Source organism: Equus caballus, chromosome 18 (genome assembly GCF_041296265.1).
Source record: "Equus caballus isolate H_3958 breed thoroughbred chromosome 18, TB-T2T, whole genome shotgun sequence".
NCBI lineage: Eukaryota > Metazoa > Chordata > Mammalia > Perissodactyla > Equidae > Equus > Equus caballus.
This window is the reverse complement of record NC_091701.1, coordinates 75913324-75934757: the sequence shown is the minus strand read 5'-3', so window position 1 is coordinate 75934757 and position 21434 is coordinate 75913324. Positions and strand designations below refer to the sequence as shown.

Genomic DNA, 21434 nt, shown 5'->3' with positions numbered 1-21434 from the left:
TCACCTTTGCAACTCATCCCACAGTGGACCCCTAGAGAGAACGGATGGGCTCATTTCACCGCAAGACTTTTATGAAGTATTTAATTTCCCACAGTGCTTGACTAGATATTGAATAAGAACACTACACAGATCTGTTCTCAGATCTCTAAAAGCTTATCATTTATAATTTAAGACATAACAGTTGTTAGTATTCTTAATTTTCAGAAGTAAAATGTCATTGCTCTGTGACAGACTGAGAAACAAACTAATCATAAAAAGGCCATAAAAGCTAATAACTAAAGGAAATAAATGTACTAAAATAAATCAATGTAAAATTACAAATGATCAGAATTTCCAGTTGTTTATTATGACTTATTTTATTGAATTGAGAAATCTATTAACCTTTTGCCATAGGAAGATGGAATTTACTAATTGATTTACAGGAGCTCTACTTTCATTGTCACGTGGATTGATAATATTTACAACTCAAACATCACCCTCTTTCAAAGTAATGCCAACATTTTGATAAGTTATTGAAGTGTGATGGTAAAAACGCCATCTACTGTTAATCTTCATATGCTTATGTGACATTGATCATGACGAGTGGATGAATGAGGAGCCTGAGCCAATGCATGGCGCGTTCACTGAACCTCTGTGGTCTGTGTGTTGACGGATCAGCTTCCTTCCCCTTACTGGCTCCATGCCACCTATGTTTTGAATAAGACACTCTGTCATTGAGTGCGGAGCCTACCTTATTGGCCTAATAGCCATGCTTTGCAGGGATGAATTGCTATGACTCTGATTCTTTAAGTGTTTTCCTTCTCATAGCTCAACTCTAGGAGCTGTTCAATCCATCCATCAACAGACATTTGGAAAGAGGCCAATTCCTGGTCAGCACTGTGGTGCAAGACCCAGCTTCTCAACCCGGGGAACTCATATTCTCACCTGAGTACATGACTGTGAGTCAGGGGGAATATGAAGCCATGATATAAAAGAAGCATGCCCTTCTGCTATTGTTTGCTCAATGGTCTATAAGTAAAAACAGTTTTGTCTTAAAATAACATATGGAACATATTATAGAATAAAATAGGTAATACATTTGCATCAATTTTTAAGACAACATATAAGACTCCAAAGGAATTGTAGGTCGGTGGAATTTGGTTTTGACCACGTCCCCAGAGACGTGGGGCATCAAGTTGGTTCTTCCGTGCCCAGGGGCATTCTGGTGGAAAACTTAGGGAAGCAGAAATGCAGTAGCAAGAGCACAGGTTTTAGGACCAGACACAGCTGAGTCTGAATCCCCGCTCCTCCACGTTTCCTGAGAGTCTGACTTCGACCAAGTCACTTGACCTCAAGCCTCCGTGTCCTCATCAAACAGGAAAGTTACTTAATATGAAGATTTATAAAATATGTAGCACAGTAGCTGACAGAAGCAGGGTGAGCTTTTAAGAAAATACCACACCAAGTCATGCTCCTGCTTCAACCTTTCAACAGCTTACTCCTGCCCTTTGAAGAAGTCCTACAGGGCTCCCATCTCAGCTTCTAAACCTTTCAGGTGACAAACAGAAATGGCAAACAATAGGATATATTAGAGAAGCCATTTGGTGTAAACCTAATTCAGCCTGACTTTGTTTTTTCCAAAGGGCCTGACGTGGCCATTGAGCATGCATTGTATATCTGCTTCAAACATTTACTATGGCAAGAACAAAGGCCCTTAAGATAAAGGTGCAACTTCCCCCCACATTGGCATTTCCTTAAAGATAAGCATCTTTTCTAGGCTAGGAACTGATTGCTGCACTCACCTTTGACCACCCAGCTCACCTGTGACCGCCCAGCACGAGACAACAGACCTGCCACCCTGCTGTGTCCACCGAGACAGCAGACCTACCTGCTGTGTCCATCAATTGCTGTGCCAACAGAGCAGTCCTGTGACTATTGTAAAAGGGACATTTCAATCCTATGTGAAACATACTCTTCGGGAGTATATAACCACTCTGTACACCCCACTTCTTTGGTGCCCTTCCTTCCTTCAGGCCCTGGGCCATGGTTCTCACATTGTAGCTGAGAATAAACTCACCCAAATTTTCATTTATAGATTGGTTATGGATTATTTTCATTGACACAGGGCACAGACCCCCTTTGGCAGCCTGGTGAGGCCTATGGGGTCCTTCTCAGAATAATATTTTAAAATTATTTATTATTTAAATAATATTTGAAAATATGAAATAAAACACATAATTACAAAGGAAACCACTTATATTGAAATAAAGTTAAAATATTAATGAAAAAACAAATTTGCACCACAGTAATATATGTGCTTCTCTACCAGCATCAAATAACGCAGTATAGCGGCAGGTTCTAGAACCACAGTAATTTTAAGTAGCGATGAATGAACCATATTCAGGCTATCTGTAACAAACATAACAGGATATGAAGATATCGTGATTTCTAGTTGTGACAGTCACAGGGACTCCTGCTACACTGGGTTGTCTTTTCCTTTCCTTACATTCATGATTGAAGGAAATGCTAAGTTTCATTTAGAAGTTAGTGAAGATGAAAATGTTTTTTCCCATCCAAGTTTGTGGAACCCTAGATTCTACCCATGGATCCCTTGGAGGTCCAGGAACACAGGTGAAGAGCCATGCTCTCTGATCTCATCTCCCATGGCCATCCCTCGTGCCCACCATGCTCTGGCCACACCGACCACCATACCAACCACCTGTTCTTCAAACACCTTCAACCTAGTCACCTTGGGCATCTGCTTTTGCTTTTCTATCTGGAATGCTCTGCCCTCAGATCTTTGCAAGGTGTTTCTTTCCCATTGTCTTTATCTCAGCTCTAATATCACCTCCTCCGAGAGGGCTGCCCCTATCCACAGTAGCCACCGCTCCCTGCTACCCTGCTGTTATTTCCCCATGGTAGTTATCACTGTCTGAAATGACTCTGTTCATTTACGTTCTTGGATTCACTCTCCATTTCCCTGCCCTGAAAAGCAGGTCTCATGGGATCAGGAACCCCAACTACACGTTCAGTGCCATATCCCCACTACGGAGAACAGTGTTTGGCACAAGGTAGGGGTCCAATACATCTTTGCTAGATGAAAGAAAAATAGTAAGGACTCCACAAATGTTACTTCACTGTGTATTTTAGTTACGGTGGGGATACAAAGAGATGAGAGATGAAGGGCTGCCCTCAGTAGCTGCCGTGCAGTGGAGGCGGGAGGTGGCCCTGAGGAGGTGGGGAGAGCTGCAGGCTGGGCTCTCCCACTCCGCTGAACCAGCAGGGACAGCTCTCCCCTAGGGCCTCGGCTCACTGGGCGCAGATAAAGGGGTTGGACAAATACCTCCATGGTCTCGCGTGATCTATGGTTTATGATCTTTAAGAGCTAACAGTGCAGGCAGCATACGTGGAGTGAGGGACCGACCCCAAGTGGAGGAACCTTGCCAGAGAAGGACAAGACGTGGAAAGGCTCTGAAGTGTAATCAGCCTCCAGCAAATGAGGAGGGGGATTTGCAGTCATGCACTCTCCATGTTGAAAGAGACCTTGAAGGCTACTCAGCACGACCCCTCGGTGAGGCTTTGGCTATCTCTGTATGAGGCCATTTCTGGAGACACAGCACAGTACCCTAACTCTCAGATGAAACCCAGCACGGAGGTAAGGAGTACAAACTGTGCGATGGCACTCCTGGGTTCGAATCTCAGCTCCGTTGCTTACTAGCTCTGAATTTAGGCAAATTACTTAACTTCCCTGTGTCTCCATTCCCTCCTCTGTAAAACGAGAATAATAATAGTATTAATTTCATGGGGTTATGGTCAAGAGTAAATGAGAAAGTGAATGTAATATGCTTAAAACACACTCAGTGGATGCTACTTATGATTCTTTCTGTGAAATGATTTTCTAGGGTGTCAAACTTACTATGGGTCCCTCAAAACCACTTCTCCTTTCTTCCACTGTAATCGAGTTTTTACTAGCCAGAGACTACATTATCCAGTTTGGAGTTTTTGCAAGCCAACATATAGTTTTATCTTACCTTTTCCTTGACATTTACATGAGGATTGAGTTCAGCCATCTTGCTTCTAGTGGAATAGGCCCTATAAAGAAGGGAAAAACAGATTAACTTTAAAGTTTTAAAATTGATTTCTCAATATCTTATTTTTATGCTCTCTTTCAACACAGTAAACAACTTCATTCAGCCATAATCATAAATACCATTTTAAAATGTAAAAATACTTTCAAGCTAAGCACTTGTCTTAGGTATGTTCAAAAAGCATGTTATGATAACTCTAGAAGACAATGTAAAATCTTTTATTCATACTATATTGACATGAAAAATGGCAAAGACAGATGCGTATGCACCAAATGGTGTTTCTTCTCTCTATGCAAAAGAAAGGTGGTCCAAAACAGTGAGTGGAGGCAAAGTGTACCTATTTTAACTAAGCCTTGTCCACACAATCCTTACTGTCCCACAGCTTTCACCAGCCTCTACTTAACATAACAAACGTTTGCTGAGTATTTCCTGCATGGATGTAACCACACCAGGCACTCCAGGAAGAAAGAGGAGAAATAGTTCCAGATTTAAACATCAGAAACACTATATATAACGGTTTTCACACTTGCGTTCTCACTCACCAACATATCATGAACATCCTTCTGGATCTATACCTATACACTTTCGCCTTATTTTTACTGGCCATGAATTCATCATCTCCAGTTTCAAATGGACCCTTAAAGCTGCCCGTAAGCCTTCTCTGTTTCCCTAAATTCTTTAGGTCTTCTGGCTTTAATGTCCAATCTTCCTCGTGAGGTGGCCCATTCTGAAATCTATATTCTTAACACCAAGCTGTGGTGTTTTCTTTCTTCTCATCTGGTTTCAATCTTTCACCATTATTATGGAAGATAGATCTTAAGTCTTTAACAGTTTAAATCTCGTTTTGAAATAGAGCATAAATGACAAAAATGGGTGAACAGATTGAAATAGCATCTAGATAGGCCAAGATATCAATCTATGATGTATTTGCATGTTTAACACTTTTTGTCAATCAAGAACCACTGAAACTCTTTCTTACATTCTTTTTGACTTTTGCTACAAAGAGTGTATCTAGAGTTGATGCATTTTAACGATAACTTCCAACACTTCTCTGATTTCTCCCCATGATTTTCTTTTAAACCTAGGTCATAAATTCAGATCCATTACCTTTCGCTGATTTTAGGATGAAAGCATGGCAATGTGTAATCTTAACTCTATTAACACTCAAACAAGAATCCACATAAATACTACACATTATCAAATACTAGAAACAGTAAGAGTTTATTTTTATAAGTTTCCAAATGATACAGCCACTGACCCAAGGATTTCGGCACATTAGCAGGAGAGATTCTGCATACTGGATCCCCACTAATGATATGGATCAAGGCTGCCCCAGGTAGAGAAATCCAAGGTGTCCTGGCCTACGTGCCGATCTATATGACCCAATGGATTTTATGGCATGGATTAGGGCTGCCCCAGGGAGAGAAGCCCAGGGCATCCTGGCCTACATGCCAATCTATGTGACCAGATTCACATCTAAAGTTATACAACCACACAGTAACCAGACCCCATCTGCACTGAAACCATTCAATGACTTTTTACATCCTCTTTTCTTTGTCCAGTAAAAATAAGTCCTGTGCCCATGCCTTATAAATTTAGCCCTAACCCTCAACACATTGCAGCCCCTCACTGCCCATGGGTCCTGTCCCCATGCCTGCAGGTCTTACTAACCATGGGTCCTGTCCCCATGCTATTCCATACTATCTCTGAATAAAAGAGCACTACTGCCAGACCTTGAGAGTCCAAGAAATCTTTCTTTCGACTCCTCGAGCCCGCATCACTAAGACAGCTCCTCTCCATGTGCTGTGCAAAGAGTGCCCCTCCCACTGAAGACATCTCCCATTTAAATAACTCTTCCAAATGGTAAATTCCATATCCTCTGACCTGGCAGATGGGAGAAAGTAAATAATACTACCTGGCAAATAATACCTGAATCTCATTCTCATTTATTCCTACTTTTGAGAGTTAGTAGGAAAAGACAACAGGATTATTTCCTGATTACATATCTGTAACAGTGAATAGAGATGCTTTGTGAGGTAGAAGGACACATAATCAGGCATTTCTGTTTAAAGCCACAGATGAAGAGTGAAACCTTTGATCAGTCATCACAATGCCTGTAAGATGGTCTAAAACCATATTTGAAGACATCTGGATGGTTGATCTTCTTATTCAAATGGAAGTTTCGGCATTATATGAAGATACACTGTCTGTACATGGATTTTTCTGTGTGTGATAGTATATGTATGCGTGTGTGAGAGAGAACAAGGATGTGGGGGAGGGACATACAGGTTCCACCTACGGAACTAAGAAGGACAGAAGGAACCAGGTAGATTTGGTGCTCTTTGTTAGGACAGATCTTTGAGCCACAATTCCTCCCATTAGACTAGAATGGCTAAATCTTCTGGACACATCTAATCTTTCCATTATAGATGAGTGGAATCTGATAGGAAAAGTTTGTTTGTTTTTGTTTTGCTTTGATGTCTAGGATTTGGGGTGCAGTATTTCTGAAGCTGGAGTATTACAATCCACAGAGGAATCAGGGAGCAATCCCGCTGAGCAGAGAAGACTTCTAAGATCTGAAGAAGTGGCAGCCCTGCATGGTGAGCTATCATCATAGGACAAAATTCATGGACATTCCTTTTCTCTTTGACCTCAGAGTCTAATCAAAGAACACTCTTCTTCGGTAGTGATGCCAGTAAGACTGATTACAACATTATTTTTTTGTGGAAGGAAAATGCTGGCTATGAAGGCAGAATGGGGCTATTACAGGTTTCTCAGGTGGGAAGATAAGATAGCAATAATTGTAGAGAGCTGCTCTTTGCCCGCTTTACTCTCTTATATTCTGTGTTTCCTATGTGGAGGGCTGTCTCTACAGGTTCTGCCTTCCAGGCAGGTTCCAATGTCCTCTCCACATCCAAGCTTTCTGCTGGCTGGTGGATAACAGAAAGATTGGGAAATTGGCTCCAGCTCCAGTTATGGAAACTAGATGAAGGATTTGAACCTGCACAGAAAGTAAATTTGGTTTGCCTTAAAGAAGTAAGAGTTGAAGTGGCTAGATGGTCAAACTGGGTTCTCCTGATAAGGACGACGCTAGGGAACTGTGGAACAGGAGAGGGTGTTCCTCAGTGCGCCCGCAGGTCCTCGCTGAGTGCCTGCACCCAGTCTGGCACTATTCCCTCCAGAATACTCTGAAGCACATCGCACCATCATGGTGTCACGTGGTCGTTCCCTTTCCTGAGCTGACTCCCTCTCCCCTGTGAAAATGAAACTGTGCTGTGCTCCTATTCTTTTGGGATTTTTCTGCTATGAACTATATCCAGACAGTCAGATCAACTTAATCTGAATCTTCACTGTTTAACTTAGATAGTTAAGAAACTTTTCCTCCAGGAGACATATTGTCACCTCCTCCCAAATGACAGGCCCAGATTTCAGCAGCGTGAAACCCCAGCCCTCACTGCTGCAGCCATCTGGGTTAACCTGAGAACCTCTAATGCTGTGACTGAGTGACAGGTGTTTGGAGACCACAGACCTCCTATTTCCCTCACATCACACTTGGTCGCCACACCTGGTGGTGTATCACTGCTGGACACGGCTGCTGCCTATCCTAACACGGCCTGATCACCAGGGCTTTAGATCCACAAAGTACAGGGATCTCTGACTTCTTGGGAAAGACTTGGTTTCTAATTCCTATTATCACTTAAAACTGTTCTTGGAACTGACCAATTACTGAGGCCTACCTATTCAAATTCACGGATGGGTGTTCCATGCATATGGAATAACCAATAGAAAATTAAGATAACCAGAAATACAAGTCCTGAGGTTGATGCAACATTTCTTTTTTTTTTTCACATTTGTCTTTATTTATTTACTTATTGGTGAGGAATACTGGCCCTGAGCCAACATCCGTGCCAATCCTCCTCTACGCTGCATATGGGACACCACCATAGCACAGCTTGATGAGCAGTGTATAGGTCTGCACCCGGGATCCAAACCCTCAAACTCCGGGCTGCCAAAGCAAAGCGCGTGAACCCAACCTCCACGCCACTGGGCCGGCGCCTGACACAACATTTCAATAGCTTAGGTAGTGTTTGAAATTTTTTTCCTTAAAATTGTACTTTAGCTTTCAGTAATAACATTACAAACATACATAGATATCACCTAAGTTTTATATATATCCTAGAGAAAAATAAAGATCAAGAAAATTGTTGACAAATTTTACTTATGAAATAACAGATTAATCTCTCACTTCATTCTAGATATATATATTCCATAGTCAAAAAATTATTAGCAAAAGATATCAATCCCAAAGAAAAGAATTTCATCATTTATCACCAATACATCATCTATATACTTCTCCAGTGTAAAATTAATAAACCACAAATATGGTTCCCGGCAATCACTTCATGTGCAAAGTTATATCAAACTGAACTATTCATTATGCAAAGATCTTACTTAATATGCATTAATGCCAGTCAGAAGATCTATTAGTTTATAACAAAGATAAATATCCTTTATGAAAAATAAAACTGAATAGTACAATCTGGCAAATATGTTTGCTTCAGCATTTCTAATACAATTCAGTGAAGTTTAATATATATGACAATCTGATCAACTACCAAACTGAGTTTAAAAAATATATATATTTCCTGTGCAATCATATAAAACGTAAAAAGTTAACACAATGTAATGAAACGCCAAAGGACCTTCTGGCTTCCCCATCTCCGTTTTCCCTTGTTTTATTGTGTAAGCAGTAATAAAGTTTCACTTTCGTTTCTCTGAAACCCATTACTGCTCTTAGATTCACTTTCCCTTTCTCAGGTATTATATCACTTTTCTTGAATTGGATTTAGGGAACCAGAGGAAATATATAAGAAAAATTTTAAAGCACTGATTTTAACAAATTTTTCAAGGTCATTTATGCAAAGTTCTCCTATGATTTATAAAAAAACATAAAAATCATACTGCATAACTGGGAGTATTAATAAGAGTATTTCATAAATGACCATAAAGTAGCTGAAGGGGATAAATAAGTGCAAAGCGTCCTGAGAAGAAGGTGCGAGGGAAAATGAGCGAGTTGTAGAGGCTGGGGATCAACCTGCCTATCTGGCTGATCATCAGAATCAACTGCGAAGCTTTTAGAAGCAGAGATTTCTGGGCCCCGACGCCAGCTGGTACGGGGGAGTTGAGGCCTGAAAAAAACAACTCCCCAGGTCATTTTTCACGCAAAGCCAAATCTGAATTGCAATGTGCTGGGCGTGTAAAATATTCCTTGAATTTCAAAGACTTAGTATGAAAAAGGAAAGTAAACTTTCAATATTTTTTATATCAATTATGTGTTGAAAGCATAATATTTGACACATCGGGTTAAATAAAATATAACATTAAAATTAATTCCACTCATTTCTTGGGCTGGAGACATGAACAGACATTTCTCCAAAGAAGACATACTGATGGCCAATAGGCACATGAAAAGATGCTCATCATCGCTGATCATCAGGGAAATGCAAATCAAAACTACACTAAGATATCACCTTACACCCGTTAGAATGACAAAAATATCTAAAACTAATAGCAACAAATGTTGGAGAGGTTGTGGAGAAAAAGGAATCCTCATACACTGCTGGTGGGAATGCAAACTGGTGCAGCCCCTATGGAAAACAGTATGGAGATTCCTCAAAAAACTAAAAATAGAACTACCATACGATCCAGCCATCCCACTATTGGGTATTTATCCAAAGAGCCTGAAGTCTGCAATCCCAAAAGTCCTGTGCACCCCAATGTTTATTGCAGCACTGTTTACAATAGCCAAGACGTGGAGGCAACCTAAGTGCCCATCAACAGACGAATGGATAAAGAAGACATGGTACATATATACAATGGAATACTACTCAGCTGCAAAACAGAACAAAATCATTCCATTTGCAATAACATGGATGGACCTTGAGAGAATTATGTTAAGTGAAATACGCCAGCGAGAGAAAGATAATCTGTGTATGACTACACTCATATGAGGAATTTAAAATTATGGACTAAGAACAGTTTAGTGGATACCAGGGGAAAGGTGGGGTGGGGGGTGGGCACAAAGGGTGAAGTGGTGCACCTACAACATGACTGACAAACATTAATGTACAATTGAAATTTCACAAGATTGTAACCTATCAATAACTCAATAAAAAAAAAAAGAATGCAAAAAAAAAAACTAATTCCACCCATTTCTTTTTACTTTTTAATCTGACTAGTAAAAAATTTAAAATTGCCCATGTGGCTTAGACGATACTTGAGTTGGAAAGCGCTGTCCTAGAGCAGTGGTTCTTACAGCACGAGTCCTGGGTGAGCAGCATCTGCTTTCCCGGGAGCTTGTTAGAAATGCACCCTTGCTGCCCTCCCCACACAGCCTGGACCAGGAGCTCTGTGGGTGGAGCCAGCAATCAGTGTTTTACTACCTTCCCAGGCATTCAGATGCACACAGACTAAACTCTGAGAGCCACGACGCCAGAGTCTCCATCCTGGGAATATCAAGAAAGGGCCTCTTCCTCGGTCCCAGTCACTACACACAACAAGTAGATTCTCATAGAAGCCTAGATAGAAAAATGGGGGACCAGTTTCCTACACATCACATTGCTCAGGAATGGTCTTTTCACCAACATATTATTATGAATAATTAGCACTCTCAGGGGCACTTAGAATGTGCCAGGTACTCTGCTAAGTGCTTGGCACACACGTTTTCATTTGAGCCTCACCGTAAAGTGGCAATGATGAGTATTCCCATCTTGCAGATGTGAAAGCTGAGGCACAGATGCAATAAGTAGCAGGGGCAGGACTCAAACCCCGGCAGTCTGACTCTGGAGCCCACAGCCATGGCTTACAGCACCTCAAAACTGCCTTCAACAGTCATGGGCTCACCTTCCATGAACTCCAGTAAGAACCCAGGCAGGCAGTGACACAGGCCTGTACACATGCAGGGCACATGACTGCAGAGCAAAACCACTACACGGGCAGGAGTGAGCGGGGATGCGCCAGTTAGAAAGAGCAGGCTGTGTTCCTGTGGCTTCCTACCTCAGTGCAGAGGAGCAAGCTGCCTGTAGCAGGCCCTCGGCCAGCAGGCGGTTTCCTTGGCTCCGTGAGGCTGCCCAGGGGCTCCCTGGCACTCCAGGGCCTACTGCTGAACTGCCGCTTCTTTGGGAATCTGACTCGGGTGCAGTTTGCCCAGAGTGTGACCTCGTGGCTCCTGAGACTTCTCCTGTCTGCCCCAGGGAGGAGGCACCAGGGTGGGTGCTGCGGGTGGGCAGTCCGCACGCGATGCAATGCGAGGAAGCAGTGCAGCCTCTCAGTCTAAACGGAGCACCCGCGGCTTCCCGGGCCCACGCCTCACCTGCGGGCACTTCTTGCGGGACACCTGCATTCTCACTCAGCTGAGGTATGCTACTACCTCCGGAAGAAGGTGCAAAAGACAGATACATTTATTTCATTCTCTACTGCCACCAACTGGCCCTTAGCAGAGAGTGATGCCCTGAGAGAAGGGGAAAGAGAACAGGCAACTCTTGATAGGGAAGCAGGAGAGACTGCGCATCTGTCTACAAGGGGCACCACTAACCCTGAGGGAACATCTGGGTAAAGACTCTAGATTGTCACCGTACAGCTTGAGGGCCTCAGGTCTCCAGCTGTAGAATAAGAGGTTGAAGTTGTAGGGGAGGAAAAATAATCTTCCCTCTACCCTTCTAAAGTCTTAGGTGAGGGCCTGTAATAAAAGACAGGTTAAAAGAGAAAACCAAACGGAAGTTTATTAACACACACACCTCAGGTCCACATGGGGGAGGCCCAGCGAACAGTGAGAGACTCCCGAGGCGGCTTAGCATTCAGGACTAAATACCATCTTCATAGGGAAAGGAGAGAGGATGCAGGCCCTTAGAGGAGAGTGAATACCTTTTAGGAAAGATGAACAAGCCCTGAGAAGAAAAGACAGGAATGACAGTTTGTGACAAAGCGTGCCTGGCTGTGTGTCAACAGGGAGTCTCCCATCCTGTGACCAGTCAGCTGTCTTCCCTGATGATGAGACTCCCGGGGAGGGAGCGATGACGTGGGAGCTGCTTTCGGAGGCTCTGCCTTTAGGCAGCGGAGGGGAGTTGAGAGCAAGATCTCCCTGTGTCTGCTGTTCTCAGGCACCCGCGCTCACAGTGATCAATGTGCCATGTGTCGGGTAGCATGTTCTGAACTCCTGCAGTCTCATTTTGAAATGGCACAGTCTCCACCCTTCAGAGTTTGTGACTCCGTGTCCTTTGCAGCTCTCAGGTATCACAAGACTCAAAGAACCCTGGGAGGGACAGGAGCACCTGGCAGCCAAGGTAGCAGAAAGCTGAAAACTCACCTTAAAAAAAATAAAAGGCATTGGTGCTGTCTCTGATGTACTAGGCTACTTCTCTGTAAAGATCACCTTCGAGCTGGTCAAGGACTAACTGTCCGGTCTCCTAGGCCCAGTCAGGGGTACGTGTGTGCCAGCTGAAGAGCGAAACAGTGCTGCTTGTAAAACGGAGACGGTCTCAATTTCACTTCATGTGGGCTTTCTGTTGCTTCACTTTCCCATTGCCTAATCTTCTCTCTCTTCTGTTTTGTGCCCTCCTCCTTGTCCCTTGTTAAAAACAAGACGATAGGCCCAAAATGAAGTCACATATGCTAAGCCCCACACCACCAAACCAAGACTTAATTACAGTCTTGGCTCTCCTGGAAATGGGATCTTCAACAGCCAGTCAGGATCCCCTGCTCAGTTCTAGCCCGGTCGTCTGCCTGCCAGACCCCTGCCATCCCCTAGAGGAAAGTAAGCTTGCAATAACCAACCCGCTTGTTTGCCAGTACAACTTCCTTGTTCCCGCTGCCTTCTGCCTGTAAAGTCTTTCATTTGTACAGCTCCTCGGAGCTCCTTTCTATCCACTAGATTGGATGCTGCCTGATTCCAATTGATTTTTCCTCAAACTCTGGAAATTTTTAATATGCCTCAGTTTATCTTTTTTCCATCCTCGATCCTTTACAGCTCCTTATCTGGTCATGCAGTTCCTGAGGTCTCTTACACTCCCTGTGCTTTGGCTCCTTCTTCTGTGGATTAATTGCCACAGTTTAATCTAAGTTCTTGTGAGGTGCCAGGCTACTCAGAGGAAAGTTGCTTTAATTATTAGGAACGCGGACTCATAAACCATGAAACAGAGAATGGTGACCGAAATAGGAATTTCATCGGAAAACACTTACCTAGGCTTTTTTGTTTAATTTGGAAGGAAAAAAATCTCAAGGCTGCAATTTTTATTCAGACACACTTCAATGTGCTAAATCCACTGTTAGAACAAATTCACTGAAAACCATTTTAAGGGCAAATGTCAGAAAAAAGTTTCACATTTAAAAGCCTTGGATCTGCCTCTTTTGAAAAGCAAGGTTAGCCTTTGGTTTAGAAATGTCGCCGCCTACCAAGTTCTTTGTGGGGGGAAGAAAGAAAATGGAATGTTTTATTTAAACAGGTCATTAGCAGTCAATGCTGATTTGAAAAGACTGCTTCCAGCGGCAGATAAAGGCTGCCGATCGCTCAGAACATCGCTGGAGCATGGCGAGGGCGCGAGGTGCTGAGGCCAGTTTGGGACCTGTGTGGGAGAGCGTCTTCACTGAAGGGCCCGAGTGCTCCTGGAGGAAGCAGAGTGATCCGGATTGTGCGCCCCTGTGTACGCTGCACACACACAGACAGCAGAGAAGAGCACAATGCACACTTTCGGGCAGGCCCCGCTTTGAATTTTCCATTTTAGTACCAGCAAATGCGTATGAATGAAGATTAACCATTTTTGCATAAAGTGCCAAACCACCTCCCCACGGCAGCAGAATGCAAATGGGAGCAAAAGAGTGAAGGACGCCTAGACCAAACACAGCGGCTCTCCAACACTGCGAGCGCAGCGGGAGGGAGCACGGCAGGCTCCATTAGCATTCATCTACGGCCCGATTTTCCTATTTAATTTGAAATTATTTCATTTCATAGGTCTCTGACGGCTTGAGAATATAAATAAATGCCTTTTTCTAAAGGTGACCCAACGCTGGCTCCTGGAAGGCTCTGCTTCTGCTCGCTGGGCTTTCAAGCAAACGCGTGTTTCCATAGCGATGTGGGTGACCCGGGCCTGGCGCAAGTACCCACTTGTATCAGCAATTCAATTATGCTCCGTTCTTTTAAGATACGATGATGTCAGCTCAAGTCTTTAAAAAAGGCCCATCCTCAGAGATGCCTCGGGAAAGGCGAGGTGGCCGGTGTTGGGAGGTTCAGAAGCATGAATTTGGCCCTCAGGCTAATAGGCTCTCCCTGCAGATCACACTGGCTTGTCCCCATCCCCCAACTGCTGGCTGAGCAAATCCCAAATCCCAGAGGGGTTCAGACGAAAGACCAAGCACAGTTCTTCACACCCCTGAGCGCCAAACACCTTCCCACCAACAGCCAAACGTTGCCAGCGAAATCACGTGCTTCCCCCTTCCTTCTTTTCCCCCAGCTCTTCAACTAGCCTCGGGCACTCCTGCAGAAAGGGCACTGTTTCTTCTTATTATCTGACAAACTTTTGTTAAACGCCTACAGTGTGCCACCAGGCTCTGTAGGGAAGGCTGGCAATAGTTACATAATACACACAGTGAACTCTCACTGTATACCCAGCACTGCCCTAAGCATTTTCCAGGAATTAACTCATTTCATTCTCATTATAGCCCTATGGAGCAGCCTCATTCTACACAAAAAGAAATGGAAGCATTGAGAGGTAAGCTCTTACTCAAGTCACACTGCTGGTTAAGTGGCTGAGCTGAGATCTGAACTTGGACCTCCCGGTTCCAGAGCTCTTGCCCCCAGAGAAGCTTATACAGCTGGACAGAGACAGGTATGTACACAAAAACGCAGAAAAGAGCCACACAAGGAGAGGAGGGGAATCTGAGTATGGACTCAGGAAATCAGAGTTGGAATGGACGCAGCTCAAGCTTCTGAGCAGAGCAAGCCTGGGGCTGTGACCTGCCCAGCTGCCAAGTCTCGCGCCCAGAGGGGCACAGCGGGGGGCTTAAGGCAGGCTCGCTGTCAGAGGGGGTGGGGTGTGGGTAGGGGTGGGGGTTGTATGCTTTTAAAAAACCTTTTATAGCATCGTTTTAAGGAAAACGTTGCATATTCATCTCCAAAGAAAATATGCATTGTGGCTCCATAATATAACGCTGGACTGGCCAAGAGAAAGCCTATCTAAACCTGGCACCTGAAGCTATCCGTCACAGCCAGCTCTGGGGAAGCGGGTCATCTGACGTGGAATCAACACCTGCGAAAGGAGGCCAAACTCCTTTAGAGCATATTCTAGTTTCACAAACCTCTGTTCCAAGAGACTCACACTATTCCTAGTTCACGGAGTCAGAACTCTCCTGGCAAATATTTAATGATTTTCTCAAAGTGGCAGAGAAAGTCAGGCTCTTCCTGCTTCCTTGAAATGGCGCTGGCACTGGCTGAATGAAAAGGGGACCAGCTGTATACTGCCTTCCAGGCTGAGAGAAACCCTAGGGACAAGGCAGGGCCTCCTCACCCAGCAGGAGAGAACCCACAGGCAGCCGGCCCCCTCCGCCTCTTCCCCCACCCATTACGGCTCCTCCTAAGGCTTTCCAACAAAATCGGCCTCCACTCACTTGGGAAGGTTTCCTGGGGCTCCGCATCAGGGCTCCGGGCGCCCGACCTGCTGGCTTTCTCACCGGGCAGGTAAGTCCTGTTCCCCAGCTGGCCCCCGTTATCAACTAGCTTTCACTATGACCAGTAAGTCAGTTCAGAAGTGACGCAGATGGAGGCAGAAACCCTGGGTAGGTGGCAGGATCCTGGGTGTGGCTGGGTAACGCACAGCAGGCCTGTGGCTTCAGCCGCCTGAGGCTTGGAGGGACTCACCTTCAGAGAAACTACTTGCTCCCTTTCTGGAGACCTGCCCAGGGCTTTGGCCTTCAGGCTCCTGTGAGGGAATGTCCAGTCCTTTATCCTTCTTATCTCGAGGAAAGCACAGCTGTAGGACTGAACTTGCAAACTTTATATGGACTGCCGCAGACACTAAGGGGCAATACAGGCTGGGACTGAGGTCATGATTCCAAAGGCCAGTCCCTGAGCGTGGTCATCGGGGAAGGGCTTCTGATCTTCCGGTGACACGAGCACGGGTAGATCAATGAATTCGCAAACATTCCCCACCCTGCCCTGCGCCCTGGGCTCGATTTCTCCCTCCCCCTTCTGAAACCTGTTCCTGGTTCTAGATGGAACATCTCAGCTAATTTAGTGCTACGTGAATAATGTACTACCATAGCCAGCGGTATATACATTTTGTCAGGGGTCAAGTTCTCAACCAAAGGAATGACATTCTCACGTGAACGCTCAGTCTTTGCCAGTGGAAAGCTGGTGTGAGGGGTATGGGGTTGGGCATAACCACAGGGGGCTGGAGTGGACAGGCTTTCTTATCTGTCAGGCCTGTTCTACCGACAGGCAAGCCCTATATACGTTACCTCTGTTTGCTGGTTTGATTTTTGTTTCAAAACTAAGTTCAACGTGTTCTTCAAAAGGCACTGTTTCTGTTTAGGGCCAGGTCTCTCTTGGTCCCCACCATCAGAGCCCATTGCACTAACCACCCACAGCAAAGTCAGCCAGGAGGCCCCCGTGGCGGCCCTGGGGCTGAGGCATTGACCAAGGCGCCTCTGTCACCAACCACAGTGTCTTGGGCCTTTAAATGATCGCAAAGAGGAAATACTGCCTATCTTCCGGAATTCAGATTCTTTCTTATCTTCTTATGATAGAAAACAAGTAATTACAGTTTACCAAGTTTCAATCCCCACTCCGCCTCTTCCTAGTTTCAGGAGTTGGGCGAGTTACTTGACCTCTCCATGCCTCCATTCCTCACCAGTGGAAGAAGGATAATAATAGCAACTCCCTCACGGGGTGCAACCGGGATGAAGTGAGTTCATATTTGCAAAGCGATTAAAACAGCACACAGTAAGTGCTATAAAATAAATATAAATAGATGAGTCACCGCTCTAGATTCCTCCATAGCCCACATGTTGCTTTCCCATTGTCCTCATTTTGCAGGTGAGAAACTGTGCTGTAAGAGGTTATAGCCCTGCACCTGGCCAGGGATGGAGCTGGACCTTGAAACCCAACCTTCTGACCACAAACTGCCCTCATATGGCCACACCCTTCCCTCCCCACTGCCACTGCCACCTGATGGGAGGACCAGGGCAACTCTGGAGAGCACAGAGGGCAGCCACGGCTAAGGCCGGATGCGGCACTGTTAGGAGGGGTGTAAACTCTCTGCCCTCTGTCTGTCCACAGGCTCAGCTGTTTTCCGTGTTCTTAAAACTTCAGCACAAACAAAAGTAAATCCCAAACTATAACACCTCTTCCCCATAGAACGGCTCAGAAACCAAGCCAGGCCACAGTTTCCTGCCTTGTGGCTGCCAGATGTAGTCAGTGTTCTAGTGACCAAATTCACAGCTAAGGTATTGTCCTTAGAGGACAATAAAGAGTTATAACTTAGGAAGAGCAAAGTTCAAGTAAGTCCTGGAGCTAATTAGAGAACAACCTAAAAAATAATAAATCTCCTTTCACACATTCTGATTTCAGGTAATTGTATCAAGATGGATAAAACAGGGAATTAACATGATTTTAATACCCCTGAGTTTATTCTAATGCAATCACAGATAATAAAAACTCATTTTGACAATTTTATGATATGCTCAAAATACTAGAGGTCATATTTATTATTTTAGCTAATTTTCTTCCCATTTCTAACTGTAATAAAAAATAGAAATGTCACCTGAAATAAGCTGTGATAGGAAAATTAATAAATACTCTTAAAGTACTTTAAATATACAAGTCAGTAATAGATTTACTGAATTACAAAAAGAACTCCTTCCCTTTAAAAAGCCTGTCTCTGATAAATTCCGTTTCTCCTTTCTCTTTTCCAAAGTACCTAGTAGAAGGCCTTTGACATGTGGAAAAAGAATAAATGTCTTCGCGTTTCATTTTTCCTTTCTTGGTTGCAATGAGTCCTTAAGTATTTATTCCCAGTTTTCAACATCTAGCACCGGGTCTTCACTTTAAATGCCACCGCTGAAACCAGCATTGTCAAATACTGCTCTAGCCACGTACCCACCCTCCAGTCCACTCCCCAGCGTCCTCCCAGCCACATCTCCAACCCTGAGGTTTGTCAGTCACTCTCAGAGTCAGGGTCTAATCATGAGCATGGCTGCCCTCCACCTCTCCCACCTTGGACCCTGCACCCCACATCTTTAACCAGGTAACTTGCCCACAGCTTCTACCTGTTTTATTTCTGCACAGTGCAGAGCCTTGTATTCAGGATAACCAGGTCACTAGACCAGCTCTCTAGTTCCTCTCCATCAAAGCCTACACTCTGTCCAAAAGAGAAAGACTGAAAGGTTAACTTTTCTGTCGAGTATGAAAAAATAACTGGTTCCACCCAACGCTGAACACATTTAACCACTAACCTCACCATTATATTCCCCTGTAACTCTACCCATAGATAGGGGTTTTCATGGCTGCAGACACCCATATGCACACTATGGGCTCCCTGTGGGACTTCTCATGGCCACCTTCTTCCTCCTTTCGTTTACAGCGTAAAAGGCCCGAGGGCAGACGCCATGTCCTCTCTGCTTTGCACTGGGCTCCAGCCTGCCCTATGGCTCAACTCACATTGGAGGAAGCTCGAAAGTACCAAATGCTCATGACGCTCTGTGAGCCCTGGCAATATGGAGCTTAATCTCTTCCAAATCATTTTTCTACAGATTGAATGAATCAAAACTGGTTTTTGTACGGTGGTTCAAATATTGTACAGGCCTCTCAAATAAATAAACTATCATATATTATTTCCTTTCAGAAGACTTTCTGTTAGTCATCCAATCTACCTTAAAGCAATTTTGAGGTATAAATGTATTATGTTTGATCACTTGTTTGATGAGAAAGATCTCTCCCTCACACCCTTGATTTCATTTATACCCGTTCTTGGCAGACTGATAGCGACAAGCAATCAAGGTGGTCTGATGCTCCACTCATGCTAAAAATTTCATTATCCAGCTGCAGAACATGTCCTTTGAGTGTGCTCCCATGGACGGGACATGGCCTGTGGAGGGGCAGCCACACGTGTGTCCCCAGGGAAATGAGACCCAATGCTTGCTATTGAGGGGCGTATTTTGTGGGGCACCGGGGGTGTCAGAGCCAAGAGAAAGAAGAATGCAAATAACAGAATCTTAAGCAAATCATTATGAAAGGGGCTTCCAGAGGGATGAGATGGCTTTAGTTAGGTGGATTTAATCAGAGAGGGCTTCTGAGAAGAGGCACTCTTTTGCGCTGCTTTAAACCTGTCCCAGCAATGAGGGGAATGGCATTTCAAGTAAGAGGAAGAGCAAAACGGAAACCTCTCTGGCAGAAAAAAGCAAATCACGTGAGGCCAGAAAGAAAACCTATCTGTGTAGGGCCCAGAAGTCAATCAACGAGTATTTATTGGGGGTTCACCGCGTGTCTTGGCTAGATGCAATGTGAGTAGCTAATTGTAATGCAGTTTAATTTTAAGATTGGCTCCTAAAGGGAGATAAAATTAGCAGGCAGTGAGCAGTTAGAAGACAGCAGAAGGCAGTGTGTGAAAAGGTGTTAAATGGTGTGGTTTCAATTATACGCTTGTCCTGTTCGTAATGCAGCAAAGAGATAACATCCTCGTTTCGTTTTCCTTTCAGCAAATGGGAGAGGTTCCTTCTCATCCCCCTCCCCCCATTCTCCACCCCAGCCCACTGGTAGTTTTGGTCACAAGGTTCTGAAACTAGCCCCTATTTTCTCTGTTATTCTTGAAATGCTGAATTGAAAACCGGATCTTCTTTTTTTAACCATTCAACTTGATGCAACTTGATCCTTTGTCCTTTTGGTTTTGCAAAAACATACACTTTAATCTGACCAATATTAAAGGCTCCAAAACAAAAGCTACATCGCTGAGTTTCACTTAGCTGTAGGGAAGCAACTCATCAACTATATTACAGATTTCATTTGGTTTTATTTCTACCCGGTTTTACATCCTGGGAGATGACCAGCAGCTAATATTATGTAATTTACCAAACTCAGTCTTGAAAGAGATAACCAGACATTGAAAAGACGCTCTTCTTTGTTTTACTAAACACTTCTTTTAAAAATATGAGCAAGTATTAATGAGGGAAAATGTCTGAAAATTAATTGACTTTTAAAAAAATCTATTTCCGAAAGGCTACCAGCCAGATTTAACTTGGTTTCATTTTTCATTTCAAGCATTCAAACCACATCTGACTAGACAGAATGAGCCCACTCTAGACGCCTCATGGAAAACATGGGGTAAGGACTGAGGAAGGACCACACAAGGGTCACAGGTTTAGTCTAGTTTTTAAAAAAATCCTGAAGCCATGCAGCATGATGGGAAAAAGCAAATTTAGCTCTCACATAGGATTCTCCCTCTGCAAACCTCTGAGCAATCAGCCTCTTGCTTTACAAAGACTTCTCATGTCTGAGGATGCTGCCATGCCTTTAACAAGAGCCGTCAGACACCGAGCACATTCATTCATTCATTCACTCATTCAGGATCCACTTAGCAAACCCTTCTGGGCACTTCCTCTGTGTCAGCACTGGCCTGGTGCTGGGGATACAACAGAGAACAAAACAGACCCCCTGGGACCCCACGCTGGGTGACTGTCCTCTCCTGATGGCCCTTTCACTGAGTCCTCACAGTGCCCCTGCAGGGTAGGTACTGTCATCTCCATTTTACAGATGAGGGAACAAGGCATATCGAAGTGAAAGGCCAAGGCCCCAGACAGCAAGGCTGGCACTCAAACCTCTGAGGCTGACTCTAAGCTTGTGCTTATTCCACCTGTCTGCTGCCGCTGCTCTGGTTCACTGCAAGTAAAGGGACCCATTCAAAAAATTATTTAGTGGGTTCATTCCAATTGAGAAGTCTTAGTATTTACAAGAATTAGAATCAGAAATATAAAGCTGGCCTGGGAAAAAAGTCAACTGGGAATGAAAATGATCGATGGGAAGAAAAACAATGTTTTCAGTTTTGCTCTCCATTTCTCAGGAATACACTTTCCCAAACCATTTTCCATACTCTTGCTCACCCTTTCCTTTACTTGCTATCTCCTCCTGTTCCCTGTCCTTTCTTCTGGTTATATCTGGTGTCTTTAAACGGCAGGAGAAGTTGTCTCATCAGGTAATGAGTCTCCCGCCACAGAATTTGTTCAAGCAGAGGCTGGATGACCACTTAGTGGGATTCTGGCGAGGGGATTCACTTAGAGTTCAGGAAGATGGAGGACCTCAAGGTCCTTTGTAACTCCAGGATTCCA

General features: G+C 44.3%; 1 protein-coding gene across 30 annotated transcripts in view; it reads right to left on the bottom strand.

Moving 5' to 3' along the window:
- Window positions 1-21434, bottom strand: part of SPATS2L (spermatogenesis associated serine rich 2 like) — a 166387-nt gene that overhangs the window by 82641 nt on the left and 62312 nt on the right. For 24 of the 30 annotated variants that reach the window (XM_070242111.1, XM_001502795.6, XM_023622319.2 and 21 more), the window contains one exon: window positions 4011-4071. In XM_070242111.1, coding sequence (XP_070098212.1) covers window positions 4011-4049 — 39 coding nt within the window. In that variant the 5' untranslated portion in view covers window positions 4050-4071. Of the gene's footprint in view, window positions 1-4010; window positions 4072-12432; window positions 12694-15725; window positions 16302-21434 lie in introns of those variants that run through there. The other 6 variants (XM_023622315.2, XM_070242127.1, XM_005601668.4 and 3 more) reach the window with 4 other exon arrangements.